Genomic DNA, 25,874 nt, shown 5'->3' on the forward strand with positions numbered 1-25,874 from the left:
TCCACTATTGAGACACACAGATACACACACACACAAACATACACATAGGCCCCCGCACGCGTACACAAACACACATATACCGCGGGCGCGCGCACGCGCACGCACACACAGGCCCATAGGTCATACACTGACCTTACCTTCAGCAAACAGGCTCTTTCCCAGCCCCGGGTCCCTAACCCCTACTGTAGACGCTTTAAGCATTCCGTTCCATACTAATCCCCCTCTCTCTCTCTGTCTCTCTCAGCTATATCCTCAGTGAGTGGAACTGGCCCACAGCAACGGCAAGTCGCAAGAGAAAGCCCATGTACCTAGAGACACACTTCATAAACAAACTGCTATTACAGACAGTTCTAAAGGACCACTTCACCTATTTTCCTACAATCGGTCCTCACTAATGCTCATTATAAAATGGGCACCGTGCGTTTCTGTCTACTCACTCTGTGTCTCAGCAAGAGCTCGGGTCCATTTGGAATGCCCTCAAGGGACCCCGATTGTCTCCTGGGCCCTACTTTTTGAGAACCCAAGGCCTTGGGATGACTGTACTTATATACAGTACTGTATGTGCACACTCTCTTAAAGAATGCAAATAAACAAGAGCAAGGATAACAGACACACGGAAATCTCCCCGAGTGTCCATTCAACTATTGAGAATATCGTCTCTGTCGGGTGGAAACCTCATTATGTCCAAATTAAACTGTTACTTTTCAGGGTTCACATTCAAAAGTAGCAGATCTACAAGCTCATCTACAAGTTTTGAGCGTGTGGACCTGCTACTTTCGATGCTTTTGCGCGACGCAGTGGTTTGATCAAGCAGGGCGTTAACCCTTTAAGACCTGGAACGCATCTGTGTCACTTTAGATTTCTTTGGCTATTCAAAAATAGCAGATCTACAAGCTCGTAGCGCGGCACCGAGTGCCGCGCTACGAGCTTGTAGATCTGATATTTTTGAAAAATCGTGAAACAAATATTTTTTATATTTTTTTCAGGCCTTAATGGGTTAATTTACGAAACGACACAAAAAGTCAAAATATGGAGACAAGAGGTTTCCGTCCGACAGCGGCGATATAAAAATGCACCCGTAAGGGTCCTCAGAGATGAAACACCACTCATTATTTTGCCGTACAGACATGCCAAGTTTCATCTGTATCACGTCGCTCACTGAAGCACTCATATCGGTTCACGATATAAAAAGAAAAAGGCTCATTAAAACACTGTACCCTTACAGCCCACAAAGAAGCTCTTAAAAAAAGTTAAGGCTCACAGAGATTCACGTGGCTCCCATTAAAGAGGTGTATTACGTTTCAACCGAAAAAGGGCCACGGCATTGTGTACTTGTGTGGTCAGAGTAAATCTAGCACCAGAACAGTGGTGGCTTTTACTTAAGTAAAAGTTGCAATACCACTATATAAAAGTATAAAAGTTGCAAGTAGAAGCCCTGGATTCAAACTTTTACTTAAAAGTACAAAAGTATTGGCATCAAAATAGACTTAGTACGAATGCAAGAGGACTCTCTTCTTTAAAACCTTTTCGAAAGTAGCAGTGACGCATATAGTGAGCTTGTAGATCAGCTACTTTCAAATAGCTGAAGCGTGAAATAGAGCTTAATTTTGTTGGTTTTGTAATAATAAAATAATAATAAAATCTGCAAGGAAACTAGTAACTAAAACTGTCAAAAATGATTGGTGGAGTAAAAAAAGAACATTATTTGCCTCTGAGACGTAATGGAGTAGAAGTATGAGAAAGCACTGCAAGGCAGAATGCCTGCAACGTAACGCTCCAGATCAAACGGAAGTCTGAAGGTGCAAGGCTCAACAATGTCTCTTGAAGCACGTCCGTTGCTCTGGAGAAGTAAATAAAACTATGTGAAAAGGACATTAATTGTGTGCTGGCTGTTTTCTCAGTTTCATGGAGTAGAAGTTTAATTTGATTATTATTACAAAACCACTTCAAGACCTATATATATAATTTAGCAATTAGAACAATTTAAACTGATTTATATACATTTGAAAACTTGTGAAATAGGACCTTCTGCATAATGAGTACTTTTACTTTTGGCAGTTTAGTATATTTTGATGCCAATACTTTTGTACTTTTACTCACGTCAATTTTGAACACCAAACTTGTACTTTTAACATACTATTTCTACAATGGGGTATTGATACTTTTACTTAAGTAAAAGAAATGTGGGTACTTCTTCCATCACTGGGTTACTTTCCCCCACTGCACCGGACCATTACTGTACTGTAAGGACCTTTTTGAAAATCAATGGCAGAGTGCTATCCAAGAAAACAATTAGCCAACGACCCACAGTAGAGAAATGTGGTTCAGATGTACGAGAGTGAAGTCATCCCAGATCGACATGCCTTGCTCACGTCTGCTGGAAAAGGAGGAAAAAAAACGTGGAAAGCGGAAATCCAGCAATCGCTGACTTAAGCCGGATTTATACTTCGTCATATGGCGGAGTTGCTCGCCAGAAAAAAACACCCTGATCTACAAGCTCACAATGCGGCGCATAAATTAAACATTACAAAGCACCGGGGAGGAATGTTTAAAAAAAAAAAAAAAAAAACACTTTGTTCAGACGAAAAAATCCCCGAATCAAAAACGTGAAGAGAAATCTTAGACAGGAGGAGGCTTTCCCTTGAAATCCGTACGGGGGAGGGGGGGGTGAGCGAGAAGTGAGATCCTACAGGGGGGCATAGGGGCGAGAAAGTGAGATCAGTAACCATGTAATGGGTCCAGTAATTGGTACCGGGGGGGATATCAGTGTCGACCGAAACTACAAGAGGGGCCGAGCCAAACTGATCATGGCACGTTTGACACTAATCTAGCCCGAGACGTCCCAACGGTGGGAGAATGTTGAAGAGGAAATCAAATCTGTATGTCTGATCCCAAGGCTTTGATAGCCGGGCCTACTTGCTGCCATGTCTAATTGACAGACAATTTAGTGGGAGAAAAAAAAACAAAAAAAACAGACGGAGTCTTCTCCTGCTGTCTTTTAACCACCACATGTTACCTTTTCTTGATGGAGACTACATCCGTTTCCTACGTAAATCCCCCCCCCCCCCGCAGGTCTGACTCTATACCCACATGAACCCGAGCGTTCCTATTCTGGGGGCGAACGAAAAATAGCCTGTTTTTCGGTGAAGAGATATGGTGTAGAGGGGGGGAGCCCTAGTATAGACGAAGTATATCAAAGGGTTTTAAATCACTGATTCTCAAAGTCCGGCACGGGACCACCAGGCGGTCCAAATGGACCCTTACAGGACGGTCCCACAGATGGAAAATGGCATCAAATGGGGGGTCCCACGCAGACTGATGCATATTAAACTGGGGGTCCCGGGAATCACTGAACCTGAACTATACTGGAACCCCACTCTACAGTACTTATTTAACAGAGTGTACACATGGAACCAAATGGACCCGTTGAGGGTCCATGTGTACACTCTCAGAGTTACAGAGCCGTCAGGGTACAATTGGACCCCTGGTTGTTTTAAACGGTTTAACCCACCCCTGTTTGCCTTGAAGACTGAATAACTTGTGGCATCACATAATTCATAAAAGGTAAAACATTTAAATTAAATAAAACCTACCAAATGAGGCTGTAATTATTTTGTCTAATGCTAAATACAAATTGCAGTACCAGTAACATCTTCCAAACTACTTCGAAAAACTACGAAATTAAGAAACAAAGTGTACTGAGAGAACGGCAGAGCGGTAAATCCAAATAAAGGTACATCTGGTTCAACTGAAAAGAAAAGAAATGGGCAGAAACTGAAAACAGGGTTAGCTTGGAGGTTCTCCAAATCATACGTGTTAAATATACACGCATAGTGTAAAAAACAACACAAACAGGAGATCTTTTCATCAACAAACAGTAGAAATACTGCAGAATAAAATCCATTTTTTAAAAAACAAAGTGGCATAATTCCATCATTGCATAGAATACAGACATCTTATTTGAAACAGTTGAAAACACAACACCAAACTATATCCAATAGCACTAGTACCACCACACCTTGACTGATGCAGCATGCGCTGGCCAAATATCTAACACCTAAGCAGCACCACAGAGCAACAACAAAACTGACCCAACGCAATAAAATAATAATAATAATAAAGTAATATGAATAATAGTATCACAAATAAATAAAAGTAAAGTACAGATAGATAGAAATTACTAAATTAACCAATTAAAGTGTAAAATAAATAGATTGCTTCAAAACCAAATACGAAAGCCACAGCTGCACAAACTATGGAGACAACGGAAACACGCCACAGGGACGACGTTACGAAATACACACATATTACCTTACGCTACAGAACCGCGGCATGATACACACACGCGGCACACACTCACGCACACACACGCACAGACCACACACCAAGGTTATTATAGTTAACTAAAATTAATGAAATGACAAAAACTACAATTGACGAGGCTTTACAAAAAATAAAAGATAACTACCTGAAACTCTTTTGTGTATTAAAAAAAACGAACTAAACCCAACTAAAATCATAGAGAAAATGCCCTTAGTAAAAAGTTTTTTTTTAAACAGCTGATGTACAATCTCACAACGCTTTGCATTGCGACACGTTGTAAGCTTGTAGATCGGCTATCTTCGCTATTTTTCTGAGATGAACTTGATGAATCTCACCCCTGGCAAATACCACATATTAAAACAATAAAAAATAAACTAAAACTAATGAAAAATAAATACTGCAGAAATAAGCCTTAAACAAAAATCAAAACTACGCTGAAATTGAAAACAAAAAGTCAAAAATGAAAAAAGTTATACCGGTAAATAAAAAAACAAATTCAAAAACAGCAAAAGTAGCAGATCGACAAGCTCAAACGCGGCGCAAAGTGACGCGTTTTGAGCTTGTGGATCTGCTACTGTTGACGCTTTTTGTGTGTCGCTATAGCATGATCGAGTAGGGCCGTTAATTTATGAAAAAAAAAATCACAAAAAGTTAGAATAATGGAGATGAGGTTTCTGCCCGACGACAGCAACGAAAAAAAAGAAGAAAAAAAACTATGATAACCTTGGAGAGCAACTCACAGACAGCACAGACAGACATGTAACAGCATGGTGTTGGGGGCGGTCGGCACTTACAGGCACGTAAAGTGGTCGCGCAATCATGAACCGAGACAGAGGAAAGGGGGTAGGCCCTCTGAAGGGTGTCCATGTTACTATGTACACTGCCTGACATGCATGAGCAGTCTCGCTCTGAACGGCCGCAATCAAAACAACATGCCAGTTTCATTCGTTTGTAGACGGACATCCTGGCTACAGTCATGTTTTTTTGGGATGAGAGGAGAGGAGGAAAAGCAGCAGGTTATAATGGCAAAAGGAGAAATCGTCATCCAAGGGGGAGGGAGGGGTGATAGTGGGGGGGAAGGAAAGGTAACTTCATTCATCAAAGTGCGAAGGAGGCCCCCTCGTCCCGATTCGGTACCCTGGCTGGATTGTTTTACTTTACGGGACCTTTCTGATAGCTGCGGCTGTGCCCTCCGCTCCTCAGAGTGCACGTCCAGGGACCCCCCCCCCAAGGGTCCTTGAGGGGGTTCCCCAGCAAAATGACTTATCGGCTATTTGAAAAGAACCGATGTAGAGGCTCACAATGTGATGCATTGTGAGCTGGTGTAGTTGTGCTATTTTTCAAAAGAATCTCAAAATGTTCTGAAAAGTGTGGAATAGATATATATATATATATATATATATATATATATTTTTTTTTTTTTACGACAAGCTTTACAAGCTTGTATGGGGGTCCCTGGCACAAAATACCAGGTAGCAGATCTACAAGCTGCCAACGTGACGCATTGCGTGAGATTATATAGATTGGCTTTTACCGGTGAAGACATTTTGGTGTAGAGGGGGAAAAGTGCAGACCCCCGGGGGACCCCAGTCAACAAAGTATATAGGCCCGGGTTTAAGTAGTTTTAACATTATACTACTCTCGAAGTGGGGGTCCAGGGACCCTCAGGGTTCCCTGAGGGGGTCTGTAACTCTGAGAGTATAAAAACAATGGAACCAAACTAGCTCTATTCAGGTCAAATTGTACACACAGCAATGGGGGGCCTTTGAGAGACACTGGTTTAACGTATATGCTGAGTGAGTGAGTGAGGGCCTCGGGACTCGGTCAGAAAGGTTCCTATATACAGTAAACCATACCCAGCAGGGTCAGGGCTGAATCGGGGCTGATGTGCAAGACCTATATAGCATCCTGCACGCACACACCTGACCATCAAGAGACCAGTACAATGTAGAAAACACAACACGCTACAACAGTGGTTCTCAAAACGTCTTTTTTAACCCATTATGACCTGGAACGCATCTGAGTCACTTTTTGATTGGAGCTAAAAAGCATTATTTTACACTTTGGCTATTCAAACGCCACTATTGAGAACCACTGCTCCGCTTGAGGCTCTGCTTATTGGCAAAGCTTCCGCTCAGACGCCGTACTATGAGATTGCACGCCGTCATTTTAATTACAAATTAACTGTAAATCGTCAGTGTTTTCGAGGTTCAAGGTGATCTTGGTTGTCTTGTGCACAGGGTACATCAGAGTTTAAAACTCCGGACATGGTCTCGAGAGGTCAGACTGTGTGTGTGCCAAAGGTCGTTTATGCCATAACAAAGTCAAAAAGGCAGAAATATGACAGTGGGGGGATAGGTGGGTAGGGGGGGGGAGAGGGTATTGTGTGGGGGGGGGGGGGGGGGGGGGCATTCAGGGAATAGAGGCATGACAGAGCAATGTCTTCAGCAGCAAATCATCATAAACATACAGTACATTCTGTCCCCCGCCCCTTTTGGGGCAAAGGACTGATCCACGTACCTGTATATCCCCCATCATGCACCAGTGCTGGACTAGCGGCCCCGTCCATTGGATCACACTATTCTACAGGCTATAGGGGACATGCTGGGGCTGAGAACGGCAGTTTTCACAAGTCCCGCTCCCCCAAGGATTAACTGCATTCACGTGCAGTGCATGCATAGCATGTAGTATTAATGCATGCATGCATGCGTGTGTGTGTGTGTGTGTGTGTGTGGTGGGGGGCACAGATTATACCCGTTTGTGGCAGTTGTTTTTGGAAAATGTGTCCGCTAAGCCTGATATGCATCTATTTGGCTTATTTTCCTAAACAAAAGGACACAATCACAGCCACACCCAGGCCAGCCAATTGTGTCTGGTTTCATAGTGGGTGATACTTTGATCCAGCCGTCCTTTTAACAGGCTGGCATGCAAACGGTGGCAAATAGGACTTGCTCAAGTGACAGTATTAGATTGTGTAAGAGTTCGAGTGTGCGTGTGCGTGCGTGTGTGTGCGTGTGTGTGTGTGTGTGTGTGTGTGTGTGTGTGTGTGTGTGTGTGTGTGTGTGTGTGTGTGTGTGTGTGTGTGTGTGTGTGTGTGTGTGTGTGTGTGTGTGTGCGCGAGCGAGGGGAGCAGGGGGTGAAAGGTTCCCAGAACAACATCTCTAGCTTGCTGTTACACTGGGCAGAAACAGTCCCTGGGTCCCCATTCTCGTATAGTGCCAGGGTGCAAAATGACACCAGACTAACTCTGTCTGGCTGGCACTCTCACACAAGACACCTTTTTTTCCTCCCTTTTAGGACAGTATCATTACCTTTTACTGTCGGAGTTGTTAAGATGTTACATTTCCTTTTCTGGCCGAGGAGAGAATGTGAAGCGCAGAGTATGAGGTCATGAGCTGGGGGCATCAGGGACTGTCGTTTCCTTATGCATGCATAACTGCCTTATTATAGCATTTAATAAGCATGCGGAGGAAGGCGGCTTTGGTCTTAGCAACTAGGGGAGGTTTTATAACTGTTTACAAAACATACATGAACCTTTTGGGAAGCGGCAAGGCTATCATTTCATGCTTAAATCCATTAACCAATGTTTCGGGGCTGGATGTTTGGATAACACAGTATGTCATTATGTGGGCTATTGATGCGTTATGGGAGGGGAGAGCGATGGACAACACAAGACACACGACCCACAATGCGTTTGACTCATGAGGTCACGAGCGCTCACTCTGAGCGTGTCCATTTCGGGACATTCTTCAAGGAGGATTCAACATGACTGCTGCTCTGATTAACTGCCTGCCTGGGTCAGGGCTATTATAGTTCAACTATCAATACAATAACGATAATAGCGTTGAGAAACAAAATAGTTAACTGTAATGAAAATAAAAACGAAGCTTTACAACAAAAAAAATTACGATAACTGAAACTGTTTGCAAAACGAAGTAAAATCCTAGAGAAAAAATGTCCTTCTATTTAGTCTTTGTCAGTGTCCAAAATTCGTCTTTAGAAATAAAGAAAATAGCTGATCTATGTGCACTTTTTTTTACGTTTTGAATCTCGTCCCTGACTTATCCATATCGGTAAAAAAACTAAAAAACTAAAACTACTAAAAAGTTAACTAAAATTAAGCCTTTTCACAAAATAAAAAAGTAACTAAACTAGCAAAAGCCGCTTTAAAAACGAATTCAAACTAAATTGAAATTGAAAACATGAAGTCAACACAAACTAAAAGACGACAATCAAAACTATAATAACCTTGGCGTCGGTTTTGTCAGTTGCCAAGTACGACTACACTCTACCAGGGTACTACAGCATACTGAAACAGAAGGCACAGCATCAGAATCAAGGCACCATGTTGAATTAGAAGCATGTCCCAAACAGCGCACCGCTCCAGTGGGTCCTCCCAAAATTACAATCTAACCTATTCAGCAGGAGTGCAAGGAAATGATGTTCCCCAGTACCGAACTGGAACACAAAACCTACCACAAGAATCAGTCGAAAACACCTGGTACCTTATCGCAACACATGGTTTAAAAGAATGCACAACACAAAGGCTGTTTTCCTCTCAAAGACAGGATTTGTGTGTGGACGCACATTCCTTACCAAACCTCAAACACGTACGATGAAAAAATACATATACAAATCTCTGAATCATGTAGAATCATATTGTTTTGTTGAAACGTGAAGACACAGTACACACATACACATTCACACACGTGTCATTGCATTCTTGCTGAATAGGTGACAGAGGACATGATTATCAGTATCTACAGACACAACTCTGGCATGGTACCACCATCTAGTGGCAATGTAATGCTATGGCAGCTAATAGTATGCAAAAACCTTTCTCTAGTGAGTTAAAAAAATATAAATAAAAAAAAATAGGGCCCGACAACTGTCTAGAATTGAAATGCACAGGGCTGGGGGTGATGACATTTCAATTCTGAAAGGCACTGATGATCTCTGGAACCTAAACTGGAATTGGCCGAGGCCCCAGTGTTTTGTAGGAGAGGGCGGAGAGATCACAGTGAGAGTGTGTGTGTGTGTGTGTGTGTGTGTGTGTGTGTGTGTGTGTGTGTGTGTGTGTGTGTGTGTGTGTGTGTGTGTGTGTGTGTGTGTGTGTGTGTGTGTGTGTGTGTGTGACGGGGGGGACCAGATTGTTTTGATTCCGTTTTGGCAATCTAGCTCATTAAAACAGAACATTTTTGAGAACTTCCCACAAGAACACTTTCTGCTCTCTGAAAATACAGCGGCGTGCAAAACCTCCTTTGACACAGAGTAGATCAATCTAAATCTCAGAGGTTCTGGTCTTCCCCCTCCCTTTCTCTTCTTGGATCCCCCCCTAAATGTATGAGTAATGTTAGCAAAAATATCAATATCTTTTCACCACAGCTCTTCTACTTTCCCCAGGAGTGTGACAACAGGACAGGGGTTTGGACAAGCGCTAATGACATAAGACAGACTGCATTTTTCAATACCAAAGTATCAGCTTGGTTCAATGACCAGTGCTGGACAAGTTATGTAACCTACTTGAGTCAAGGTACAGACCTATACTCCTGGTCAAATATTACTCTGCTACAAGGTTGCTCAGTCCAATTTGTACTTGAGTTAAAAAGTACATGCTTTTAACTGAAGTATTCAAACAATTCAGATTTTGTAGGGAAAAAATATATATATGTGACCATTTTTGACTGGAGGACAGTGATCTCGCTGGTGCCCATTGTTCAGGAAAGGAGAAAAACTTTTTTTTTTGTATATATTATACATACATAATAGTGAAAATAGCAGATCTTGTAGATCTGCTATATTCAGTTTTCACTATATTTGAAATAGGGCTTAATTCCTAATGGTACTTTATCCTTTCATAGAATGTGTTGTTGAGTCAAAAGTACAGTACAATATTTTGTCTTTGAAATGTGGTGGAGTGAAAGTGATAAGTATCCACAAATACAAAACACTCAAGTAAAGTACTGTACAGATACCCAAAGGATGCACTTGAGGACAATAATTACTCAAGTAAATGTACTTACAGTAGTTAGTTACTGTCCACCACTGTTAATGACCAAACTGTTAGGGAAAGTCTGTTGGGTTGGTAGGCTTTTCATCCGATTAACCACTTAAACCCCAGCATCCGTATTGTGGGGAAAGCTTTCGCTGAAATAGGCTCTATGCACAGCAGCCATATTGTGAAGACATGTTACCAATGATACTAATGAAGGCTCTGTTCCATTCTGGTCAAACAGAGTCAGGGTGCTGATATCGTTGCATGTTGGCTCACTGGAAACACTCTGCTGCACCAGTGGGATAAAAATGTGGGTCCAGGGACCCTCATGGTTCCTTCAGGGGGTTCCAAATGGCCCCTTACGGGTGTGTAACTCTGAGTGTACAAATGGAACCAAATGGACCCTTACGGGTCCATTTGGTTCCATTTGTATACTCTCAGAGTTATGGGGGTTGTGGAAAAATCTGAGAACCACTGTGCTACATTAAATGGAACAGAGCCTTCATTAGTATGATTCTTTGGTAACACCTGTGAAGGAAGTGATAATATGGCTGCTGTGCATAGAGCCTATTAGCAGATCAACAAGCTCAGAGCTTGACGATCTGCTATTTTCAGCGAAAGCTTTCCGCAACAACAGAAAACAGAAAAGACACTAGCATGGAGCCCCGGCGGACTCCGGTCAAATATAGGGTTTAAGTGGTTAAAGTCACACTCTAGTTTCTTGTCACATCCAACAACTCAGAACATCAGCTGACTGGGCCAATAATGGAAGGAAAAAAGGCTCAAAGCTGGATGTAAGTTTGGATTCTGCTGTGTTTTGGGCTTTGTTCTGGTTCTGAGAACAAGTGTTCAAGATGAGAGGCAGGGGTAGAGGGATGCAGAAGCTACACTGGTAAACATGCAACATAGATACAGTATAAAACTATTGGCTGAGGAGGAGGAATCAAAAAGGAAACAAAAAACACTTGCACTGCACTCTGGGGTTAATAGGAACCCGTTTTCTTTTTCTTTTTTTTTTACTCACAATACATCACTACCAGTGAGCGGTTAAAATAAAGTGGCGTTTTCCAACGGCAGCAAAGGGGAGGAAATACATCAAAAGTGTGTCAATGATTGTAAATAAACATACAAAATATATAATAATAATAACAATAATAATAATAAAAGAAAGGAGAAGAGAACATAACAGTAGGACAAACTTCCATTACAGTAATGGAACAGTCTTCTCGCTAAATGTAACTCTTATGTTGGTGTTAAAATATAAATAAAATACTACAACAGGATAAAACAATGTCATGTCTAACCCTGTGACCCTGAGACACCATGAGAGTAAGAGAGCAAAATACAGTCAAACAAGACTGTGAACGGCCCCTGAAAATGTTTATTTAGATTCATTGTATAAACAGGGGGCCAAAAACATATCATATTTTTTTTATTGTATTTAAAAAAAATATATACATTTAATCCGTAATATTTTAACAATTGCTTCCAATTGCTACAAACCTGTGTCTAGCCAGTCATTTTGGGCATAAACAAGAAGTTGAAAGGGTAAATTTAGGTTGGATAATCTGATGTAACGAACAAATCATGTATACTTATTACCAGCCAATTTAACATTGAGGTGCCCACAATGTCCTCCTATAGGGGGTTTCTGCCCGACAGCAACGATGTCTGAAATATTAATGGGACATCTGTGTACTACTAGTACTAATAATAATAATTTAGTCCCGTTTAGTCCCAGTCAGCTATGGCCTTCCTATGAGTTCATGTTGACTGTCATGGATTGATTGATTGAATACTCGACGACAGTTGTTGATTTTACTGCTTGTTCATTTTTCCATACAGGCTTCCATCAATGCAATTATTGTATTTGTCTCTTCTTTCTCACTCTCACATTGTGTCAACAGTTTTGATACTGTTATGGTATTTCTCTACGCAGAACAATTCTATGTTTACAAACTGTAATTGAAGTGGTGATATGATAGAAATAAAAATAAATAATAAAAAAAACAAGATACAGAAACAGCAATATAGGAAAACACCTCTAGATTGACTGGGAAAACAAGATCACTTTGATTGTTGATCATACCACAAGATGGAGGTTATGGCATTTTAAATGGTGACCCTTATTTACGGTGTAATAGTTATTAAATACACCTTTAATTGTTCTAAACCACAATGCACAGGTATAAAATAGCATCCTAAGAGAACCTCAAGTACAGTATAATGAAACAGACAGAGGGTGGGTGTTTGTGGGGGATTGGGGGGGTCTTTGAGGGGGGGGGGGGTATGGGGGGGTGTGAAGGCATGAGAGCGTGAAGGTACTCACGTCGTTTGCAGCCACACTTTTTGATCCGTTTGGGGTCTGTGATGTCGTCGTGACACGCTTTGCAGTAGAAAAATGCTCTAGAGGAGAAACAGCGTAGAAGTTTAAACGTCTCCGCCACACGTTAAAACCATGCCCACCACACAGATTTTTTTAGTCGTTGCATGACCACTCCAGCAATGACTTAAAGCTGTATTATGTATGCATTTGTTTGTTTGTTTGTTGTTTTATTTTGTCCAATCCGTATGGCAGAGTATGTTAATACAAAATGACTTTAGAATCAAACAACAACAACTGGGGTGGTTGTATTTGGTCTCCCTGCTCTACTATTGAGACATTTAGATCCTGTGTCTAGGTGAGACATATTAGCCTGGTAAACCCTCCCGGTCGCGGAATTCAATTTCATTTTCTTTCAGAATGAAAATGTTATTAAATTCCGCGACCGGGAGGGCTTACCAGACTAGAGCCATATGAGCTTGGACACGATCCTGTTTCTGGTTCGAATTTTGACCTGAAGGTCAAAAGACATTTGTTCTTTAAAACCTTGGCAAAAAAGTATACTACATTGGTTCCATTGGCCCAAGCCGGAACACAATCATATTGATCATTAAAATAAACATGCTCTTAAAAATGCACACAAACCACCAATCTGACCTCTAAGCGGTCAGATGGGCGGGCTGCGGACGCTTTAGAGATTCTCCAAGTGGTGCCCTTGATCCTTTAAGTAAGTTGATCCAAAAAAAAGGTTGAGAACCGCCGCATTAGCTGTGATGCCAAAGTATTTTTTTTACCTCTTTACTTCTTTGGCGTCACTGGCGATAAAGAATCCTAGAGTTCCCTCCTGCATCTTGACGTTGTTTCCCGGGTTGATGAGGATGCTGTGGAGTCGAGAGAGATGAGACACGGCGCGCCCATGAACCTCCGAGCAAGGCACAGTGCAACAACACAACACCACCACGCGCTAATCAAAGAGGAATGGTACACACACACACTTCTGAAAAAGGGGGGCTTTATAGAATCAGACCTGGCACTGGCTTTGATTCACAGGCACTGGCGATAATATAGATCGCACCTGGTCTACTGATTCATTTGTTTTAATTTTTTTTCTTCCTATTGTTTAATTTATTTATCTATGCATTTATTTAATTCTCATATGGATTTGTTAGCATATAAGTGGCATTAATGTAAAATAGATGGTGTCTATTTAAAATCCTGCCAGGTGTACTTAATAAGGTGATATTCAAGCATGGAGTTCTCTCTCTTTGATCTCCCTACACAGCTCTGACCAACTTTGCAGGAGTAAACAAGTGAAAATCTATCAAAGTACAATAATAAAGACTGACAACTGTAATGTTTTTATAATCTACAAGCTCTTTTCAATGTTTTACTGAGATTTTTGCATATTGCAGCTGACTACCCCATTTTACAATAAAAAAAACTATGACAGTCGGTCGATTTTAATTATTTTCTTTACAGAAGGTTGACGATGGGGAGGACGGGGGAAGAAAGAATTAAAATTGTTGGCCATGTTAGTGCTTTCATTCTCAGCATTCAGATGCAGCCCTCTAGTCCAACAAAATGTGGCGTCCACTTAAGAGACGTTAGCAGTGCAGTGTGTTAATGTTGTTACCAGAATTAGTATTGACAGTGGAATGCAAGGGAACGAACAGCCCTTGGTTTGGTTTGCTTTGGTTTAGTTATGAACAGGGCATTGCTCTGCTGTGCTACAACTTCCTGCAAGTAATGATTAAAGGGCCACTTCACCCATTTTCAACCTTATCTTCGTATAACTGGTCCTCGGTAATGCTCATTATAACATGGCACCATTTATGTCTGTGTCTCAAAGGCTGAACATTACTATTCAAAATATTCAAGTGGCCTAAACTGACTTTTGACCGATACATACAAAATAGCCTCACATATTAATGCATATCCCTGGATTTAGTCAATTCTCTCTCAATTACAGTGGGTGAAAGATTTATTTAGATAAACAGATTATCTTTCATTTCATTTAATTTAACTTTAATTAAAGGGACTGGCTGTATCATTCCCCATTAATTAGACTGAGATAAAGATTAGACAATAAACACACATTATACAGACACACACTGTTAACTGAAACCCAAAAACACTGAACCTACACACTTTTGAGAGTCACACCACCTAAACCTATTGGAGCCCAGATGAAAGACAATCAAATACAATCAATACGAACACATACCATTTCTTTCCTCTGGGCTCAAACAAAAATAAATAATAAAGTTAGAATGAACCAAAAATTGTTAGGGAGCAATTGAATCCATTATCAGGCTATGATCAAATTGTTCCAGTTGAGCACAGACGGACATTTCTTTAAAAGAGATATTATTATTGCAAGAAATAAAATGTTAAACTAAACTCTCATACAGATTGAATGGCCCCCAGAGTAGAAAACAAGCATCAACACCTGGCATGCTTTTTTTTTTAAAGATAAAATAAATGAAAGGAACTGATCAAAACCATGACAAACTGACAAACAAACAAACATTGCTGCCCAAATCTGAGATTTTACAGGTGCATCTTATTCCAGATTGAAGTATAGGGGCGAAAGCAATTTGTTTCAATGAGGGTGCAGACGCAGCTTATGGAGAGAAAGGCGCGCGCACACGCACACACACACACACACACACGCAGCGCCAAAAACCTCATATTTTGAGCAACAAGGCAAGCGTCAAAGAACCTGGTGTGATAGAAGTGTCATCGCAGGCAGTCAGTGGTGGACAATAACCACTTCAACCCCCTGTAGTCTTAGAGAACTGGACTTGAGTTGAACTGCACTTTGACCACTTCGTTTTTTCAATCTACACCAAATCTATTTGCCAAAGAACAGCAGATCTACAAGCTCACAATGCGACGCATTGTGAGTGTTGTGAGCTTGTACATCTGCCATTTTCATTATTGCAATTTTAATTAATTTTTTAATGTTTTAATTTTCTTTCAATACAGAAGTGCCTTGATATTACAAGAGAAAATGTAACCTGTAAGTTTTACTTTAGAATACTTAATTATGTTAAACTCTAATATTTTGAACCAGGAGTATCTACACTTTGACTCAAGTATTGGTTAGGTTTGAGTACTTTTGTCCACCACTGCATGCAATTGTACCAGACAGTGTGAGAAAATTAAGACACAGGTCAAACATAAAGGCATAGCCACATCGGAACAGAACAGGTATAGAGGGACAGATATATACTGTGTAGATAGATAGATGTGTGTATATGTATATACGCAGATGCAGACGGTCGCAGTAACTTCTGTGCAGTTCGACTGTTTCCCAAAAACACCAAACTGACAGGAAGTGACCTCACAAAACATCTACTCAAGAGACGCACAAAGCGATGGAGGGGAGACACGCTGACGGTGACACGGACACACACTCGCACACTTAGAAGATGTGATGCAATGGAAGGATGCAATGAAATGTCTAGCCGTTTGTGAACAACGTATAGCCTATAACATTATGCTTATTCATTTTCATTTTGAATCAAGTCAAAAGCTAGCCAAGTCAAAAAATTAATTTGCAGGACACGATACTTAAAGGAAGGAGGGTTCTGCTTGTTTATGTATGTCATGACAAAAACAACGAGACATGGTGCCATCGGCTCATAATCACTGCCTGCAGCAGTGAGTTTATATCTCCACCGTATCTAAAAATGGATCATAGTACAGGATTAATATTTCGGAGATTAGATCGGAGGTTCGTTAAATGTGTGCTGTATCATGTCTAATCGTGGTCCGAAAACTATGAAAAAAAAAAAAACATGTAGGGCTGGGCAATTAACCAGGGAAAAAATATAAATACATTATATCGTCTCTGTCGGGTGGAAACCTCATACAGTATGTCCCAAACTGTTACTTTTCAGGATTCAAATTCAAAAACGGCAAAAATACTTTTGATACTTTTGTGTGACGCTGTAGTATGATCAAGCAGGACGTTAATTTACGAAAAAAACTGAAAACATTGGTGACTGATCCACTGCTCGAGGCAAAAGTTTGAAATAAATCGTGATCGTTAATTGAAGTCACGTCGCCCCAGCCCTACCATGAAGTACTGCTCTGATGGTGACATAAAAACGTTGACAGTGAGGTCATTAAGCTGGACAAAGCGGACGTTGGAGGGTAACAAACAGCAGCAACACTGAAAAAAAGAACTGAAAGTGAGAGAAATAAGTGAGAGAAGGACTGGTAACGGGACAAAAAAAGACAGAGACATTCAATAAAGGAGGTAGATACAGTATGGCGGAGGAGGAGGGTGAATGTTTGGCCTTGTCACACCGACGACAACAACAGAGACAGAGAAAACAGCACGCCAACAAACAGAATCCAATTTAAACTATCCTCTCTCTCTCTTCCTGCAAAGAAGTTAGTGCATTAGGCACAAGGGACACCATAAAGGGGGGAAAAAAAATAATTAGAAAAATAGACCCGTTTGGAGATAGCGGTCGGGAAAAAATGAACTTGGGGGGAAACCCCCTAAAGTCAGAGCCCTGATTTATACCGAGTTGCGTGCGCCGAAAGTAGACGATCTACAAAGCTCACGACAACGCGTCGCAATGCTGCGTTGTTGTGAGCTTGTGGACCTGCTTTTTTTGGCACGTGACACAGGGCACGCAACTAAGTATAAATCAAGCAAGAGGCTTTTAAAGTGATGGAGATTGGGTGGAACTTTGGAAGTAAGATAAGGTAGAGACGGCATACCGCTTTCGGCTTCTGCAAACAACAAGGGGAAAAAATCGCAAATTAAACAGTTGTTATGGACATAAAAGGAAGAAAAGGAGAATATTCAACTTTGTCTGACTACTGTAGTAGTTAACAGTACACAGGGCAGTACTGTTTGTGTGGTGGTTCACTCTGGGTAAAGATATGTAAGTTAGTTTAATGTCCATTGGGGGAGTTGGGGGATCCTTGCATTTACAAAATGTTAACAAAATGCCTCCATCGAATCACCCTCTGACAAGGGGATGATTACATCGAATGGCACTCAGAATACTGGCACTATTATCTTCAAGAGAGGAAAAAACATATATGTATACAATTTCCAGATGCAAGCAACATCATCCCTGAAAGATCGCAGCGAAAGCATAAAAAACAGCGATAAATGCTACAGGATTATCATCATCTCTATGAGTATAAACAGATGTTGCATGGCCTTGTGCAGTGTTGCATTGCACCGTAGCGTTACACTGAACTACTTTGGGCAGAACGGTATCTGTGCTGCTTATGCTGACAAAACTTAATCATGTTAAAAGACTAGGTAATATCTAAGGAAAAAGTTGTGAGTGAGCATGAATGCAACTTCAGAATTATATATGGGGTGAATATTGAGCATTTTGCCTAAATTATGCTATGGGGGGGGGGTAGCAGATTTGTGAGCTTGTAGGTCTGCAAAGTATGATTAGGGCTTATGCAGTGCATGTCTGAAGTCGTTTGATTTTGTACAATTTATGCTGAAACTTCATCTGTACAAAAAAAAAACTAAAACAAATAAAAAGCATTTGACACATTGTGAGGGTAGTGGGGTGGGTGGGATTTGGCAAATTGAGGCTACTGAAAAATAGTGCTTGATGTTATCGTTGATTGATACAGTAGGACTGAGGCCTCTGTTAAATTGGTGGTTATCAAACAAAACTGAACAGGGACACAGGGTGAGTCTAGATAACACTTGACATGAATATTCAAGTTGATAAATGAAGTGTTAATTGTTCAGCCACGTGTTTATGCTTATTTAGAGAGTCACCAAATAAGAGTATATTCTAACGATATAGCAAACGATGGGTACTACCAGTTAGTTTTCAATTTAGCAAGAATTGGAGTGAATCTAAACTTGAAAAAAAAGGCATGGTTTACATTGATTCTCAATGTACATTAATGTTCATAGGTGGGCTTTGGCAGCTAAATGAATGTATCCGTTTTTAAGACACGGCACTGTTTGCGATGTTATGTTATACCTGGTGATACTGAAGACAACACACATGTAGCCAATGTACAAACCTGCTCTCTCTTGTTTCGCATGACTTGTATTCAATGGCGATAAGCAACAGTTTCAACTTGACGTAGCAAAGCCTGCAAAGACATACACACGTATTAGAGACAGCATGGACATAACTGTAGTGGAGTAGACCATACGTAATACGTATACTAGAGGTTTCATCAACTAGAATTTATAACTAGTCGACTAGTATAAAGTTATTATCATTATATATACCAGGGGTAGGCAACCTTAGGAACGGGTGCCAACATTGGCACAGGGGAGGGTGATAACTGGCACACTGGCATAAGTGTGAGAGAGAGAGGTTAAACTTAAATGTCATAATTAAACTTAATGTTGATATGGCACACTGACTATCAAGAAAAGGAAAAGGGTTGCCGACCTCTGATATAGACTGTATATGTTTTTCTTTATCATTGTTTTATGTACAAAGTAACAAGCTAATATCAGCTAGATTTTTGTAGCACATTTCTTTAATACAAATATTACAAACGGAACGTATCCAGAATGCCTCCCCAACATTCGTCAGTACAGTAAACAAAAAATGGCAGCGAACACAGCAGCAGCAGGTGAGAGGCCCCAGCTAAACCTTCATTTGTATGGTAAGTATTTCACTGAAGATGTGCATGTAGAATGCCTGAACGTATACCATTTTCACAGTTACCAAAACTACTGTTTATTGTTATCAACTAGTCGACTACCAGTAGGTCAAACTTGTCAACTAAAAAAAACAGTAGCTGTGAAACCCCTAACCATGTATACCATTATTGTGTCCCCCTCTCCCCCAATTCCACTGAATAAAAACGAAAAAAAGCCCTGAATTGTGACTTTCTTTGTTACTTGCTGCTTGGGGGGAGGGAAGTGATACTTACTCACAAATAGTGGGGAAGGTGAGGCCCACAAAGGCACTGGACAAATACTCGGTGTACATTTCATTAGCTACTCCTTCCAAGTAATACTTCTGCCAAGAGTCCTCTTCAATCTGACGGAGAGCAAGAGAGCAGCCATGTCAGAGGTATAAAGATAGCACACATTACCGTTTAAAAGAAATACAGTGGTGTAAAGTAACCGAGTACATTTACTCAAGTATTGTACTTAAGTAAAACACTTTGGTATTTTTTACTTTACTGGAGTATTTCCAATTTTCTGTACTTTTACTTCTACTTTTGTGTGACACAGTAGTGTGGTCAAGTGGGGCGTTATATTAACCGTGGGGCGGGAGTGGCTGAGAAGGTAGAACAGCCGCTTAGGTTACCATTTCTATCCGGGCAACCCCCCAGAGTTAGTGTCGAAGTGTCCTTGAGTAAGACACTGAACCCCTAATTGCCTCCGACGAGCAGGTTGGTGCCTTGCATGGTTTCCTCCGCCATCGGTGTATGAATGTGTGTGTGAATGGGTGAATGCAATGCACAATCATTGTAAAGCCCCTTGGATAAAGGCGCTATATAAATGCACCATTTACGACGCCACCGTGTCTCTCTCTCTCTTGAGAATTAACGTTTGTATAATGAGTACCGTACATCCACACAGAACGCAAAAATATCGGGCAGCGGCGATAAAGGTTCAAGGAACCTTCCGAAAGGCTTCTCATTCGGTTCGTGTCCGGCAGAGAACCCAATGTGGCCGGCAGATGTTCCATCGCACCACATCAGGTCATTATAAACTTATCCATCATCTTTATGACATGAGAACAGTTCTTTGATAGAGAGCAAGCACCTCTTCAGCGCTCAGTACCAGAAACACTGAACAGCTTCCATATGAGATGCCAGAGTGAAATACGATGTGGCATTCAAACCCCCCAAAACACTCACACACCTCTCCTTTTAGGTTGTTTTTTTTCCCACGGAATTTATTCCCCTCAGATAAAACTATTCCATGTGACAGCAAAGACCTACTGGACGGATAGAAGCACGAGACGAGGTTATTATAGGTCTGCACGTTTACTTGTATTTCGTTTTGACTTGCACATTTTAATTTTGAGTTCATCTTCATTTGTTTTTCAAGTGGCGCGATGCGTTGTATGAGCTGGATATCTGCTATTTTCACTGTATTCGAAATAGGGCTTAAGCGGTTACTTCATAATGTACTTTTTGCCTTCCTTGAAATGTAATGGAGTCAAAAGCACAACATTTGTCTTTGAAATGTAGTGGATTAAAAGTCATAAAACTATCCCAAAAATGTTCAAGTTAGGTACAGATCAAAAAAAGAAAAGAGAAAAAAGTTACTCAAGTAAATATACTTTGTTACCGCGGCCACTGCAAGTGAGGAATAGCTGCAGAGACAACTTAATAAATCACTCCACTGACAGAAACATAGTGCTAGTATTCATTTGCTCTGTGGTTTTCGCTGTGTTGCCATGGCTGTGTTGAAAGGTAGGACTTGAGAAGAGGTCACAGCCATTACCTCGATGAAGGAGCGCATGGAGAAGAGGTTGGCCAGCATGGTGGACAGGCCCTGGGCCAAGCAGCTCTGGGCGATGAAACCCGCCTTCAGCTCGGCCAGGCAGATAGCATCATCGCCCTCCCTCCAGTTCCAGCTCGGAATGTTCAACAGATGGGCCTGTGGAGAACGGAACACAGCACGACAAGACATGGAGACAGACCATATTTTGCTAGGGTTTTCTATGTGTCAAAATGTATTGTACAGATAGATATGTTTTAGGTCGCGGACCCCCAGCTGAAAATACTTTGTGCCAGGGACCCCCATAAGGTCCCTGTGATGTAAATGTATTTCCAACAATTTTGAAAATAGCAGCGGCTATTTTTGAATATCCAAAATAAATTGGATTAAAGTAGTTAAACAGATTTTTATGCTATATTAACACATTGAGTGCCAAGGACATATATCTATGTTGTTTCAACCGTTGAGTGCCATAAATGTAGAGCTACGTCTTTACAACAAAAAAAATAGTTGAACTTTGAGAACCACTGATTTAGACAGTACAGTGCAGAGAGACAGGGAAGCGAGGTGGGTGTTCGACACGTTGCTATCTGTTCCCATTTAAAACTACAACCACAAGTTTAATGTCCGTTGTCTCTCTCTCCCCCGGCAGAGAGAAGTCATTACAACCATGTCAGAACTAACATAAAGATGGCGGCAGTAGTTTAGTGTCCAATTCGGTCAGCTTCAAACATTTTATTGACATAGTTGTCCTACCCGACATCATGTCTCGATGGAAGAGTTAGGGAGACCTCCTCGCTCCCACCACTGCAGATGTGCTAGTTATAAATTACTATTATGATTGGATCAATAAAATAAGTAACATTGTAGCTTTATATATAGACCGAATCATCATATCATCACCACAACCAAAATGTATTTCCGGGTAGATAACTCCAACTCCTGCTCCAGTATTATCAAAGATATATGGTTAATTTTGGCCTAGGCTCTAATGTAGCCTGTAGATCTTTACTGCATGTCTCTCCCCATCTCTCTCTGCCTGTTTCCTGTCCATCTCCACTTATAAATATCAATAAAGGCAGAAAAGCAAATAAATATGTGAGTAAAAAAGTATTTATATATATGAAGATGGACCATCCTAATTGGAGCCATTAGAGGCGAAATGGTAAACAAATCATACAAATGGTATCCTAAGTGGGCGCCGGCGTCTGAAGGCAAATCTCACGAACGTCCTACAGTATGTTTACTGGTGCTATCCAGCCAGACTGTGTTGCTGGAACAGAGAAAGGTTGATAATAAAGTTGATTTTCTCCTGATTTGTCTCTCTCAAAAATGTTAGTATGAAAATCTTGGAAAGATTGTGTGGCTTGTGGTGATTGGGTCCAATATTTAGTTCAGTGACCATGTCTATGGGGCAACAGAATTGTTCAGAAGCTGTGTTCACGTTCACTCTTCCATTGGAAATAAAAGACTCCAAACTGCTTCCGGTCTTCTAAAAATGCGGCCACCTACTTCACGCAGATAAGGGAAGTAAAACGGAGATTGCCTGTCTTCATTTTTTTTGGTCTTGTGTATTATTCATTAACCTTATTTCTGGAAGAGCAGGACACTTATGATATTGTTATTGACTATATGACTAAATATATTATTTTGTTCTAAATATCCACAGGTTGACGAACCAGACATATAGCTAATGTTCTGGATACTTTATTTTACATTGTGACGTCCATAGACATTCTACCCCGGAAATAACCGTTTGTTTGCAAACATTCAAACATATAGATCTGGTCTATGTGTTACCTTGTTGTGATACTGTAGCATCTGTGTGATGATTCTGATCGTTGGAGAATAGTTTTTGATTGAGATGACCCTAAACAGTCAAACAAAAACAACAACAAAAACATATGAGAAAGTAGGCCAAAGTCAAATAACTCCAAAACGTCTGACTCATAAATCGTCATTAATTCCAGAGTAGGGATTGAATGGAATGACATGAAAATGTCATGTCACAATTATTGTGGCCAAAATAATTGCGATTAACCATAATCAAAATATACTTAAAACTCTTAAAATGCCACTTTTGTTACCCACTTGCACCCCAGCATCCATATTTTGGGGGGAAACATTAGCCAAAAAATAGCAGATCTACAAGATTACTGGTAGATAAACTATTGGGGTCGGCAACCTTTTTGACAAGAAGTGCCATGTTTTTATGTTCTTGATAGTCAGTGTGCCATATCATGAGTTTAATTATGACACCACATCAAAATAAAATATTTCCAACAGATCTTGATTGTCCACATACACATATCAACCTTTATTTATTTATTTTCTAATTTTGATCATTAATTTGCATACAGATGTGAGGGGTGACTTAATTCAATTGACTACATTTCTAAAATTATTTTATAAACACTTATGCCAGTGTGCCAGTGATCCCCCTCCCCTGTTGTGCCAATGTTGCCTAGTACCCCTGAACGATAACAACGATTACGGACCCGTCCATATTCCAGAAGACACACACACACACACGTACCTCATGATGTTGGCGGCGTCCTCGGAGTCGGGATCCGGACAATATTTATTGGCCAGTATTAAAACGGCATCTGCATTCTCAATCTGCATGGGCAAGGGGAACAGGTGAAACCAGTTGACAGAAAACATGATATCATCACTCACTTAATACACGTACATACCGTATATCATCAACACTCGCTACTCTAGGATAAGCGTAACTACTTCAGGCAAATCACCGTACATCTGTTTTTTTAAGAGCAGCATATATACATTACTTGGTAGTGCACTACATCAAATGTATAGTTATTGGTCAATGCATTCTGGTGAAATTGATAGCATATATACAGTATCTATCTGGATGTGTCTATTGGAAGTAGTTCTCAACCTTTTCAATGTCCTAGTTCGTCATAAGAGTGACTGTAAGCTCGCAACGCGATGCGACGCGCTGTGAGCTTGCAGATCGGCTATTTCCACCTAGCCTTGACAACCATGGAGTCTTATACAAATGTTTTAGTTAGCATGTTATTTAGACAGATAGCCAGGTTCATTTGTTGACCTGACATCCTATAGTTTCTGTATAGTTTTCAATGTACAGATTTATGTATTACACTGTTTAGACTGATGCCAGGTTTCTTGGTTTACCTGTGATCCTAGATTACTGAGGCACTACACTGTCTCTCTGCATTCTATATGTACGTGTTTACCTTGCTTATTGCAAGTCACTCTGGATAAAGAGCGTCTGCTAAAGTCCTACATTGTAAATAGTCATTCCACAGTGAGATGAGGGACAGTACCTTCACTCTGGCCAGATCATGAGGGTTGAGAACAGATCCCTGGTAGAACTCCACCTGGGTAAAGTGCCGTTTGAATAAGGCTTCCAGCTCAAGATTAGGGGAAATACTGTCGCAAAGAGCAGAGAGAGAGAGAGAGAGGGAGGTTAGCAGATGCCTGATAATGTGATAGCATATACCAGGCAGTGATTCATAATCTATGAGCAGGCGCCCACCGGTGGGTCGTGAGGGTATTGCAAGTGCCCCCCCCCCCCCCCCCCCCCCCCCCAATTATTGGCAAAACACAAAGGTTTTAATCATAACATTTAAAAAAAAAAGACATGGTATTTTCTTCTTTAAACCCTTAAAAAATAAATGTAAAAAATGGATGAGTAGGAACTTAAAGTATATTAGTTCCATTGATCCAAGCCGGAACACAGTAGATTGATTGATTGATAATTAAAATGAACATGCTCTGAGATTGCACGTGGACCCACAAAAAGTAGCAGATCTGAAAGCTCAAAACGTGGCACGAAGCAAAGTAGATCTGCTACTTGTAGATCAGTTATTTTAGCAGAAGGTTCACCTAATTCTCGCCAAATCTTAGCCAAATGTTCACCTATTTTTGGTCAAAATATTCATCTATTTTTCAAATGTAATTTTGTCCAGAATGTTCACGTATTTGGGCATGCCCACGATAGGGACGCTTAGCACCCATGTGGTAAAGATCATCGCTAGCCTACGCCGTGGCGCAAGAAAGAGAAAAAAGTGAACTTACTTATGGAGAAATACAATTTCTACATTGACATCATCCCTGTCCTTGTGTAGGAAGTCTTTGAGGAAGTTGGAGACACTTTCCAGGGTAATATGACCACAGACCACAATGTGCCTGGAAGAGGGGAAGGAATCAACTTGAGCGGGCAACATAAATCACTGCAGACACTGGCATGCCTCCCACAGAAAATCAGTCATACCAAAAGCACTCTAAAATGGTACTCTCGATATAGAGTGAAAAATCTATTTACATGTCAAGAAAACGTCCATTCAAAGCAAACACGAAACTGAGTAATATATTTTTTCTTCTTCATAAAAGTGAATACTTTCCCCCTCCCCCTCCCTATGAAATGAAAGTGGTTAAATTCTGCACGACAAGTGCAATCAAACACTCAACCCTGAACCACTTTAGAAAACCTAAAGATATAATCAGACAGGCCGCAAGTGGTGGGGATTGTCATCCGTTCTCAATATAAAAAAGCTGTCCCCTCGGCCAAACCGCTCGGCTTTTGTGAGCCCAATGGATGTTGACAAAGACATGTACATCAATATGCTCGTAGCCGTTCGGTACAGGACGTTACTAAAAGCTTCCAAAGTGATTTGGAGGGCCCTGTGGTTGACATAAATTGTAAATAGGACCTCAGACCATTTTGACGGCTCCCTGGCAGAGATGCAGCAGTGTGTTACAACATAGAGCGAGGGTCTGTCAGAATATGATGCAGCCGCACAGGGCTGATTACG

General features: G+C 40.9%; 1 protein-coding gene across 4 annotated transcripts in view; it reads right to left on the reverse strand.

Annotated features, from left to right (window-relative positions):
• Window positions 1-25,874, reverse strand: part of kcnma1a (potassium large conductance calcium-activated channel, subfamily M, alpha member 1a) — a 268,520-nt gene that overhangs the window by 50,700 nt on the left and 191,946 nt on the right. For all 4 annotated transcript variants that reach the window (XM_084075448.1, XM_084075447.1, XM_084075446.1 and 1 more), the window contains exons 10-18: window positions 25,138-25,248; window positions 24,384-24,489; window positions 23,609-23,691; window positions 22,873-22,942; window positions 21,076-21,231; window positions 19,545-19,654; window positions 18,675-18,746; window positions 13,436-13,522; window positions 12,648-12,724 (exon numbers count right to left, since the gene is read on the reverse strand). In XM_084075448.1, the coding sequence (XP_083931574.1) occupies window positions 12,648-12,724; window positions 13,436-13,522; window positions 18,675-18,746; window positions 19,545-19,654; window positions 21,076-21,231; window positions 22,873-22,942; window positions 23,609-23,691; window positions 24,384-24,489; window positions 25,138-25,248 (872 nt within the window). The remainder of the gene's footprint in view (window positions 1-12,647; window positions 12,725-13,435; window positions 13,523-18,674; window positions 18,747-19,544; window positions 19,655-21,075; window positions 21,232-22,872; window positions 22,943-23,608; window positions 23,692-24,383; window positions 24,490-25,137; window positions 25,249-25,874) is intronic.

Source organism: Gymnoscopelus microlampas (assembly GCF_963454915.1).
Source record: "Gymnoscopelus microlampas genome assembly, chromosome: 13".
Taxonomy (NCBI): Eukaryota; Metazoa; Chordata; class Actinopteri; order Myctophiformes; family Myctophidae; genus Gymnoscopelus; species Gymnoscopelus microlampas.